Here is a 12,405-nt window from a genome sequence, read left to right as displayed (position 1 = left end):
ATGGGGTAAATTATCTCAAATAAAAGTGGCAAGAAAAAGTAGTTAAAATGGAAGGGAAGAGGGGGCAGGTGAAAGGGAATGAGTGAATCTTGCTCTCATGGATTTGACTTAAGGAGGGAATAACATAAACACAATACAGGCAAGTAGTGGGGAAGGGGATAAGGGAGAGGGAATGATAGAAGGGAGGGCAGATTGTGGGAGGAGGTAGTCAAAAGCAAACAATTTTGACAAGGGACAAGGTCAAGGGAGAAAACTGAATAAAGGGGGACAGGATAGGATGTAGGGAAATATAGTCAGTCTTTCACAACATGAATATTATGGAAGGGTTTTGCATAATGATACATGTGTGGCCTATGTTGAATTGTTTGCCTTCTCAAGGAGGGTGGGTGGGGAGGGAAGAAGAGAGAGAATTTGGAATTCAAAGTTCTAAAAACAAATGTTTAAAAAAAGTTGTTTTTACATAAAACTGGGAAATAAAATATACAGGCAATGGGATATAGAAACCTATTTTGCCCTACAAGAAAGTAAGGGGAAAGAGGATAAGGGGGTGGGGAGTGGGGTGATAGAAGCGAAAGCAGACTGGGGAAAGGGGCAATCAGAATTTATGCCATCTTAGAGTGGGGGGAGGGTAGAAATTTTGTAACTCAAAATCTTGTGGAAATCAATGTTGAAAACTAAAAATATTAAATTAAAAAAAAACTTAAAATATTTTTTAAAAAAAGAAGCCTGGGAAGGGCAAAGTTTTGAAAGGTTTTTAAAACTGGAAGATTTTATATTAGATTTTGGAGGCAATATAGAACAACTGGAATTTATTGGGTGGGGAGGTGGCTTGATCAATCCTGTGGAACTTGGCTGCTAGAAGAGGCTAAAATTACTCCTCTTTCCATACATTTTTTTCTGAAAACATCACATATCTGTATAGGATTTAAAAAAAACATATTGCTGACTTTTGTTATTAAGTATATTGGGAAATACTCAGGATGAAAAAAACTTAAGGGACAGTTACACTATAACTTTATAAAAGATTATTTAATACTGACCCTGCATACAAATATAAATAGAAAACACCTTTAATCTTTCTTAGTCTTGTATCATGCCTTACAGAACTGCACCTTCGAGATATTTCTTTATTTTCAGCCAGATATTTCTTCACTTTACTCCTGTCTGCTATATCAGTGACTTTTGTAGATTCAAAGCAAGGTTCTTAGCAAGATGTTTTAGCCCTTTCAGAATATGTTTCCTCAACTTATATCTCTGTATGAGTATCACTATGATGGTGGCAGGCACCTTGTTCTCTGCAGTACCTAATAAGTCTTCCCTTGGACTCCCGATCTTTGGGAAACTTGAAGCTGCTTTCTTGACTTTTGTATTTCTTGACTATAGGGTCATTGTCAAAAATACATTGTCCTTTAAGCGCTTTGAGGCATGTGTGCTTGTAAAAAGAAAGAAACAGACAGAGAGAAAGAGACAGAGAGAACCTACGCACAAAATAATCTCTCATATCTGCATAACGGGAACTGGACAGTGAGGGCTCTTGTCCCACAAGTATTGATAACATGCGGTACCTTCTGACAGGTCAGGTTCAGGTTTGGGTAAGTCTTTTACTCAAGATACAGGCAGGTACAAAATGGAAGAATCCAGCTCTCCACTTCAGAGCATGCTTAATTATTCTGTCTGTGGCTGGCTCACTTTGTTTAGTGAGTAGTGAAGAGAAACCTTTGGACTGGCTGCTGAACCAGGACTGAATGTGCATATACAAGACCTTTTCCTGATCCTACAGTAATTCTCCTTGTGACTTCAGGACTCCTTCCTAGAATTCATTGGTCGTTGCCTTTTTTGTCTTCCTAGGGATGTGGAAATAGAACCCTTTTCTCTGTTCTTTGACCCATCTTTTCTCTTGTGGTTGGTTTGCATAACAGTTTTTTTTTAAATGCATAAAATAAAGCATACTGGATTATAAAGAAAACCAAAGCTAATGAAAATTTATGTATTTTTTTTTCCTCTCTGAGTTTACAGACCCTCTAAAATCTATCAACAGACCCACCCTTTGAATCTCAGGTTAGGAACCAGGCTCCCTCTGTTCTGGAAAGGATGGAGCCCAAGAACATTGATCTCAGCCTCCAGGATCCATTCCTGAACCAGGCGTTCTCATGCTGATGCTAGGAAAGAACTCACCCACTTTTCCCCTTACTTTTTGATTTAAAAACTAGTCGCAGGACTACCAAATTTCCCTCTCCAGGATTCTGCCAGCTCTCATCAGAGCTGAGAAAACAGACTAAGCCTGCGGCCAGCAACCACTTGATGTCCTAGTTACTTGTTCCACTTAGCTCTCAGTGTTCAAGTTCATACGCCATGATTCATGTACCATTCTTGGAGAAACAGTTTAGTAGAAACCTTCTCTGGGATCAGTTTATAAGGGAATTAAATACAATTATATATGAATGCTAGGTGATGCAGTGGATAAAGTACTGGACCTGGAGTCAGGAAGATTTGAGTTCAAATCAGCCTCAGATACTAGTTGTGTGACCCTGTACAATTAATCCTGTTTGCCTCAGTTTCCTCATCTGTAAAATGAGCAGGAAAAGGAAATGGCATGATGCTCTAGTATCTTTGTCAAAAAAATGGGGTCATAAAAAGTTGGATGTGATGGAGATGACTGAACAACAAGAACTATATATCTTTATATCTAAATATCTATTGTTTGAACCATATGGCAAAGAAGAATACGTAATTGATAATTACTCCCACTAACAAACGTAGGATCACAGTACCTAAACAGGTTTTTTCTGGGCAGGTATTCAAGAATGACCTTTTTACTTTTCTTCCCCAAGAGGTAGTTGACAGAAAATATACTAGAAAGATATTTGTAATTGTTTCTGATGATCGAAATGTTTCTTGGCATCACTGACCCCATTCAATGATAAAAAAGAATGCTAATAAACCATATTGAACTGTTGTTGCTCAGCTATTCCACCTCTTTTTGACCAGGTGTACCATGGCATGCCAATGCTGTCCGTGAGGTTTTCTTGTCAAAGATATTGATGTGGTTTACCACAGTGGACTAAGAGAAACAGAGGTTAAGTGACTTGCCCACTGTCATACAGCCCAGTAAATGTCTAAGGCTGCATTTGAACTCAAATCTTCTTTGCAAAACAGTGTTAGGAGAGTCCCATGATTAGGCATTTGGACGGAGGAAAAATATTTAATTCCATAATATAATTTATTATCATAAGAACATTTCCCCACTATTTTAAAATTATATTAGTATAACTAAATTTTAGTGGACGTTAGAGGTATAGCTAGGACTGGGCATCTGAAGGGAATGAAGTGAGTATGCTTCTTCCTACTATGGTCCTTTATCTCATCTTCCCAGTTCCTCCACAGTTTCTTATAGTTCCCTAGTTTTGTCCTCAACCACTAAACTGTGAACCACCCCTGTTTCCTGACCTGGCCCAGGGCCAACATCCCCAGTCAGTCCCTTCACCATCATACCCCTCTCAAGTGTCTCAGTGGCCTACTGAAGCCACTATTGGGGCATTATATATAGGATTCTCACTAAATCTGTTGTTTGAGGAAGACAGCTGGACCTTTGCCAAACTTTTTCAGCAGATGCCTCCTTCTAGGTACTTGGAAAGTCCAGAACTGTCTAGCTGTACTTTGAGAATATAGGAGAATTCTCTGAGTCACTGTGCTCCTTCCCTTGGACTGATTTTAAGTGACCAGAACGAACTGCTTAAGAAACTCTGTGGAGCTGACCCCATGGCCATGGCCTCCATCTCTACCACCAGCACCCCCTCCCAAGCCCTCAAGCTCCCAACTGGCAGGGATTGACCAGATTAGCTCTGGTGACTAGGAATGGAGGGGTCACTGTGCACAGCCACAGAATTAGAATGGGCATCCCGCAGGTAGAAAGTATGCTCTTTCATCCTTGGCATACAGTTTTATGGCAGAGATGATGGATTTTTTTATTCTATTTTTCATGAAAGCAGACATGGTCTTAACTATTATGCACATCAGTGAAATAAAGGACATTTTTTAAAAATATATTTTTAATTTATGTAATAACATTTCCATAACATAGTACAATAAAAAGGCAATTGTATATGAAACTGCACATTTATTGTGCACAACTTGCTATTATGTTTTAAATATACAACAAAATTATCATGTAATTTTTTTCTTCCCACCTCCCTACCCTAGAGATGGCTACCATTAGATACAAATAAGTATATATGTAAAAGCATCCTATACATCTATTTATCACTTTTTTCCTCCGGATGAAGATAGTGTCTTTCTTCATATGCCCTTTATGGTTAATATGGATATTTATAATAGACAAAATAACTTATTCACTCAGTCACATTTCTAAGTTTGATATACATTATATAATAGGAGAAATAGATGAAGACACATCAATGGAAGACCTGCAGAAAATGATGATTGTAACTCTTATACCCAGATTATTAGTTTGTGTCTATGAGATAATTTGTATATGGGGAGCAGGGGGAAATTTCTACTGGGACTTCATGTTGTGATATGTGATGAATCAGTACTCATTGCACCAAGTCATATTTTAGTGTTTCCTTCCTCAGATACTAATATAACAACATCCATTATTCAAGCCTTCATCAAAAATTTTTCTATTGCTTTTTTCTGCCTGCTTTTATCACATTGCTGGTTTTTTTTAAATCATAATCGAACAGCCTACAACATCGTAGCAGGAACCATTGTGGTAAAAAGAAATGGGGTCAGATGATGCCAAGAAAAAGCCCTGAGTTCCACACTTTCTGTAATGATGGTGAGACTAAAATTATGTATTGAGAGCATCAGTATCCCTGGGTTAGAGTAACTGGTGATTCAGAAATTAAACTGTTACTCCCATGTGATGCAGAAGACTCTTCTGAAAGTATTGACTTCACTTGAATGACAAAGAACTTTACCAGAAAAGAAACAGTACTTATTAAATAAAAAAGGGTTGAATTTTTATATTGAAAAGAAGACATGCAGTATCACAGCCAACCATGGACATATAGTTTCTCACATTCTAAGGCATGATGATTTGCTGAGAGTAATTTCAACCTTGAGTCTCCAAATGAAATTTTTACAGCTTTTTGTGTTTAACACAAAAGGTTAGAGAATGTTCAGTTGTGTTTTGTAAAGACCTTCATGATCTACCTTTTACGTAATACCTTTTAGGAACTGTGCAACCTTTATTTTCTCCTGTGGGATGAAATTAGCTATTATTCTATCATCCTATAAATTGGTTACATGAGATGTGAGTTAACAAGAGAGGCTAAGGTATCAGTTATCTCTTACCTAAGTCTTTTTAATATATACTGAATTTTACTTAAAGAATGATGCAACTTGGCTCAGATTCAATCTGGTCCACTTGTCAATACAAGCGTCACAAATGCTCAGGTTCAAATTGGCTTATGGCCAATGTTCAGTCTACCCAATATGGCGAATCTTTAATAAACTTAGTTTTTAAAAAAAGAATAGTATAACTTTACCACTATTGTGAATGTTTGACTTAAATGTGTATTTTATGACAAGCGTTGCATGCGATGATTACAAGAATTAAGTCTATTACAATATAATCAATGACTTTTTAAAGGAAATTAGTGATTGCTTTTTATAAATGAATCAAAAGTGAAATTTCCACCATAAATTTAACTTTATATTGATGCACAAATGTTTCAGTGCTCTAAAGAGAGCACTGTGGACTCTAAATGCATAAAGAAAAATGATCACTTCCTTTGGATGGTAAAAACAATTATTTCCATCAAGTTGTTGAATATAAACAGTATAGTAGGAAACAATATTCTAATTGTGTTTTTAGCATGAAGAAAGTGTTAGTGTACCTCCATGTTCTGAAATTGAATGTAGTATCTTAACAAATAAGATATTCACTCAATAATCAGTCCTCACTTTGTATCCTTTGTTGTTACATAATTATACATCTGTTGAATAAAGGACTTCAATATTTTGTGATATATTTACATACTTCCCCCACTCAAAAAAAAGATGCTCGAGGGAAAACCCACTGATGGCATAACAAAGGTGAAACCTGGCAAGGACTTCCTGAAGTAAGGTCTGCTATAGTTCTTCTATAAAATGAGAGTCTGTGGGGAAGGAAAGAGAGACTTCTAAGGTCCCTTCCAGTTATGGTCGTTTGGGGTGGTGTAACGACACAGAAAGATTGAAGGCTAACGTGGAGAGAGTGCTTGGTACACTGATATCCCGGAGATGCAAAACATGTAAGAGGAAGTTAGTCCAGTGTTAGGGCTAGAACATCTATGAGAAAATAAGTCAAAGCAGTATCACATGAGAAAAAAAATCGTAGTGAATTTGTGATATATTTCAGTGGGGGAGATGTCCAAACCATGCACATCATGGTACCAAAAAGCTCAAAATATTTGTCCCTGTAGGGTACTATAGAAAGACCATTGCTCTGGAACCAGAGGACCTGGATATACATCCATGGAGGTAACTCACCTTCTCTGAGGCACTATTTTTATCACCTGTTTAATAAAATAAAAATGGGTGGTTGGACTAGATAGACTCAGAATTTCCTTCCAACTCCAAATGCATGATCCAAGCTTCTTAATAGGAAGGAAAGGAGAGAAGGAGGGGGGTAATAAGTGATTATTAAGCACCTCCTGTATGCCAGGCATTGTATTAGGTTACTCATATTATCTTATTTGATCTGCACATCAACCTTCTTCACAGTTAAAGAAATAGAGGCAGAGAGAAGTCAAGTGAGGGTCACACAAGCTAGTAAATGAGGCCAGATTTTAACTCAGGGCTTCATAATTAATTGTAGACTTCATGCTCTATCTACTGCATCACCATGTTTGCTGCTCAACCCCACCTACCTTCCTTCTTTTTTTGGTCTTGTATATAATGCCTCGTATAGGGCCTTACATATGGTACTTATTCAGTAACTATTTTGAATAATTAAACTATTCCATAGTTGTAAGGCATAAGCTAATATTTTATATTTTAATATAACCAATAGGCAATTCCACCCCAAACTTTGCTGGATTCAATCATATCAATAAGTGAAGTAAGTGATGTTTTTTGCATGTGTGATGATATAAAGCAATGTAGGTATTGGTTCTAAAAATACAGAAATATCAAAGATTATTTCCTTATCTTCTTAAAGCCAGAATATTGAAGAAAAGAATAGATATTATATAAAATAAAAATGCAGATGGTGCAATGCAATTTCTGTGTGTCTAATGAAATTCTATGAATTTGGCAAAGTTAATCTCTCCATCCTCCTGAGTAGACATAATATGCATATTTCAGGCATAGAAATTCATATCCTATGTGTAAGATGGGAAAGTTCTTTCTTCTGGGAAACCTCTGATCTTTCAGACTCCCATGGCATCTTTTTCAACTTGTGTCAAACTTTTCCAATAACAAAGGCTGTTGTTTCTTGTGGCAGAGCAATGATAGCAAAGTCATCCTAAAGACATGAGTCCTGTATTATCAGACCCAGAAATAGCTCCTCCCCATGGCTACCTTGGCCACACCTCTATACATTTCCCCATGTGTGTACTCCTCTCTTTAATCTCTGTATGTAGCCTTTTTTCTCCACTGATGCTGATTGCACTTTGGAAGAGTGTGTCCCCGGTTTACAGGGGAGATATTTTGTCTGTATTTTCCTCATTACAATAGTTCATTAAATGTCTTATTTTTGAATTATGTGTGTCCTTAAAACTTAAATGCATTGGTGGACTGTGAGCTATAATTTTAAGGTTATAGACCCTCAAAGTGCTTTGAACCTGGGAAACATTATCTGGCGGTCCAGTACTAGGAGTTGGATGGTGTCTGCTGGCACTACACTGTGGGAGAATGCTACAAGATTGCATACTGACCTCATATAATTCACTAATGAAAACATTTTAAAGCCACCAAATCCTAGTAAGAGACTTCAAAAGATTAGCTTTGTTCAGAAAGTTTCATTGTCTTGCTTTTCTGATTGGCGGGGATGGGGGTGGGGGTGGAAATCATAGGTTTATTTGATACACATTGTTGGTTAAAAAGGAAAAAAAATGAGTACATAAATAATTTTGTGTGACAAAAATTAAGGGAAGGGATTTTTATCATATTACAGCTTTAGAACTAGAAGGGACCATCAGGTCCATTTAGTGCTCTCAATTCATAGGTGAGGAACTGAAGCTCCGAAGGGTTGAATGATCTATCCAAGGTCAGAGATGTAGTAAATAGCAAAACCAGGACTCAAACCTAAAGCCTGGGACTCCAAATCCAGCTCTTTTTCCACCATGCTATATTCTCAACTATTACTAGAAAAGATAGTCACACTGAGGAAATCACAGATCCTTTAAATATTGAAATAAAATTAACATTGCCATCTTAGGCTTATCTCAGATCATAGGATTATTGATCTAAAGCTGCAAGGGACCCAGGAAGCCATCTAGTCTAAGACCCTCATTTTGTAAATGGGGAAATTGAGGCTGAGGGAGACTAAAATAATTTGCCCCAAGTCGCTCATCTAATAAGTTGGTTGTCAAGTAATGGAAATAAGGGAAGTACCTTCTAAGATGTTACAAAACAAAGCCCTAAACATTTCATTCTTCATTGTAGTTAGGAGAGAATTTAGAGTTTCTTGAATCAGTTTATTAACAAGCATTTATTAAGCTTTTATTATATGCCTGGCATTGTGCCAGGTTCTAGGGATACAAACACCACCTTAGGAAGCAACCCCAGGGAGATGCATCATGACAATTGTTCCTGTGAGTTCTACAACCACAACTACTGAAGACCTGGAAAAAAAAAATTGTTGCCATCAAAGGCCTGTCATATGGTTCAACATCAGAAACTGTTATAATTTTTCAGTGGAAATGACATTAGAAAATGGTCATTAACATTTGCTACTATACCCAAGAAAGAGAAGGGAGGAAAGGGGATACATATTTATTTAATGGCTCTAATGTGCCAGGAACTGTGCTCTTTGCTTTTACAAATAATACCTCATTTGATCTGAGGACCTAAGAACTATGGAATTTTTCCATCTTACTTGCAGCTGAAATTTTCCACATGTGTTCTTGAGAGTGGAAGCTATCTTACTTCCATATTTGTATTCCTAGGCTTTGCATAGAAGAAGCACTTAATAAATGCTTCATTCATTCGCTTATTCAGATGTAAGGAATGAAATACTACCTAAGCCAAAAGAGCTTACATTCTAATGAGAAGTCAATTGCCTGTATAAGCATATATGGACTAAATAGAAAGAAAATGTTAAGCCAAATAGTTAAATACAAGATAGTTCAGGAGGAAGGATCCTAGGAGTTGGGAGTTCTGGGAGACTTTGTGGAGAAGGTGGTACTTACGCTGATGGTCATAAGATGCCCTCTTTAACTTAAAGGAAGCAAGAGATCCTGTGAAGCAGAGGTGAAGGAGTGCATTCCAAGCCTAGACACTTCCCAAATGGAAAAGCACAAAGACCAATAATATTAGGAGTAAAGTTGAGAGAGGACACTTTTCCTTGATTGCAAAGTATGGGAAGGGAAGAACTACACAGTAAGTCTAGAAAGATGCATCAGGGTCAGATTGTGAAGAGCTTTAAAAGCCAAATAGACAAACTTTATATTTTATCCAACAGGTAATAGAGATCTACTGGAGTTGTGAGGGTGTGTGTGTGTGTGTGTGTGTGTGTGAGTGAGAGAGAGAGAGAGAGAGAGATGATAATATTAGTGCATGAGGAAAATCCTTGTGGTTGCTGAGAAGGATGGATGGGGATAGGGAGATATTTAAAGTTTGGAAAACAAGTAGGTGGCAGTTGCAGTAATATTTTGGTGAAGGTATTAATACGAAAATGATTTGCCATCAAGCATAACTGAAGAAAAAGATGTGATTCCAGTGCCTCACACTAGAATCAGAACTTGGATAGAGCTGCAGTTTCACTAACACATCCCTGTAAAGGTTTTGGGGACCTAACTACCTCATATAACAGATAATGATGACATTATAAAGAGTTGAAAAAGTTTATTATCTCATGAAATGACAAAGGAAGTATATATTGCCATGGTATTATTTTATATCAATATTCATTTTAAGGGAAAAATAAAAAAAAATATGTTTGCTAAGGATCACTGTACTCTCAAAACCCAAGTAAAAGTTACAAGAGAAAAAGGAGAGGGGAGAAAACCAACAGGCCAACTATCTCATGTTTCAAAAGTAGAATAAAATTAAGTGAGATTGATCTTGTGGGTATCTAAAGCAGATGAGGCAACCATAAATCTTTTCCGTGACATTATTCTTGATGCTTTGCAATGGTAGTGGAAGTTAGTTTATTTGCCATTTTCTTCAGATCCTGTCAGAGGGTGGAGCCATCTTTCATCTAGCATATTTAAATAGTATGTATGCATGTACATGTACATACCTTTCTACAATTGTTCCTCCTGTCTAGTTCACAGTAAATGAAAGTTGTTGACATTGTATTATTTCACTTTTGTGGTTAAGTTCTCAACCTTGAAATCATTCTCATTAAATAAACATTAGAGGCCCATGTTGGCCATATTTCCTCAACAGTAGTGGGGAAGGATAAAGTGAGCCTGAGAAGTGTCAAATATATGCAAGAAATTACCTGGGGAGAGCCTTCTCAGCACTGTTCTCTTAAGATGATAATTGTGTTTCTTGTCATCTGATAGATGACATCTTAGAATAACTCACTTGGATTATCAACTCACAGCCCTGCAGCCACAAAACTCACATGTGAGATCTGAACCAGATTAAAATGCAATTGGAAAATGTGTATAAATATAAAGCAAAACACAGTACAACATGGATAATGTGAATCTGTGGTTTTCTAAGTCAATATATGGTCTGCAGGGATCCCTTTATATTTCAGCTTGACACCACTTATCTAAATGACCACTGTATAGGAATTTCTAAAGAATATTTGTCAACTCATTTATCTCAGCTTTCTCTGAGTCCTTTAAATTTGGACTAAAACTCTTCAAAAGTCAGATTGAAACGGATGGAGAACCTTTGGGATAGATTGAAATTAAGCCATTTAAATGGACCTCAATCTCTGAATTTTACAAGGATCCATGATCCAATTCAATAGCATGCAAGGAGTCTGGAAAAAAAGTAAAATATATTGAATTTGTGTGGATGATTTAATGAACCTGAAATTAACTGGTCTACATTAGAAGATTTAGATTTAAATTTAAAATTAGTGTGTGTTATCAATCCAAAATATGACTGAGTCTAATGATTTTAACAGTAATGATGGAAGTAACTATTGGAAAAAATCAAAATATAGACTTAATAAAGCAAACTGAAAGTAAATCATACAAGAATTTCCATTATCATCACTGTGTCCTTTCATAAAAAAATCCCCTTATAATCTCAAAAACCACTCAAGATCAGAGTGGTAGCAAGATCGACTGGTAGCAGTAGAAACAGAAGACTGGAATTCTGCCAGGAAACAGTGTTGGCCCTGTTCCTGTGTGTGTGTGTGCCTAGATTCACTTTCCACAAGACGGTAAAAGTACCACCATGCATTGGCTCAGAATGGAGACCTAGTCATGCATGTGCAAGCCATCTGTTGGAGGCATGAGGGATTTCCTCACAGACTGAGAGCCTAGCTCCTCTCCAGTGCAGCATTGAATAGATCTAGCTCAAAGAAAAGAAAACAACAGTAAAACAACCATGCATTTTGAGCTAGGGCGTGGTGATATAATTCTTCGATGTTTGACTTAATAACAGAAGATAGCCCTTGATTTCCACCAAAGTTAAATAGAACTAGGTGACAGAAGAAAAATGAGGCTTAAAATAAAGATTGCCTTCCCTTACCAAAATGATCAGCCTGTTAATTAAATGAGCACACCTATGATAACATTTCTCAATTCTCTTTATTTTTCCTTCACCCAGATTTATGTGAAATACAAGGACTTGTATACTGTGGAACCCAACAATGCACGTCAGCTGGTGGAAATTGCAGCCCGGGACATTGAAAAACTACTAAGCAATAGATCCAAAGCCCTGGTGGTGAGTTTAAGTTGGATTGATTGCTTTTGAACTGTTTCTTATTCATATTAAATCAGACAATGGAGGGAGTATATTTAACTTTATGTTTATCTGCAGTATTAAGGATATAGCATATTAATATGTTCCTTTTTTCCCCATGGATGTATGGTGGACGTGAACTGATGTGGTGACTTACTAACCTATATATTAGGTGGTCATTAATGAAGTAATTTTAAAAAAAGAAGATGGGGGGAGCAGTTAAAAAAATAAACAAACCTATAAGCAAGCATTGCTGAAGTAGGTCAGTAGTTATTGTTCATGATTTAGGGAACGTGAACAAATAAAACTTGAGAGTTTATTGAGTTTAACTTCCCTTGAAAGGTTTCTACATATTTATTACAT

The 12,405-nt window shown here is 36.8% G+C and overlaps 1 protein-coding gene across 3 annotated transcripts in view; it reads left to right on the top strand.

Annotated features, from left to right (window-relative positions):
* Window positions 1–12,405, top strand: part of CACNA2D1 (calcium voltage-gated channel auxiliary subunit alpha2delta 1) — a 676,615-nt gene that overhangs the window by 148,811 nt on the left and 515,399 nt on the right. For all 3 annotated transcript variants that reach the window (XM_036759223.1, XM_036759222.1, XM_036759224.1), the window contains exon 3: window positions 11,908–12,024. In XM_036759223.1, coding sequence (XP_036615118.1) covers window positions 11,908–12,024 — 117 coding nt within the window. The remainder of the gene's footprint in view (window positions 1–11,907; window positions 12,025–12,405) is intronic.

Source organism: Trichosurus vulpecula, chromosome 5 (assembly GCF_011100635.1).
Source record: "Trichosurus vulpecula isolate mTriVul1 chromosome 5, mTriVul1.pri, whole genome shotgun sequence".
NCBI classification, from domain to species: Eukaryota; Metazoa; Chordata; class Mammalia; order Diprotodontia; family Phalangeridae; genus Trichosurus; species Trichosurus vulpecula.
This window is presented reverse-complemented; position numbering and strand designations above follow the sequence as displayed.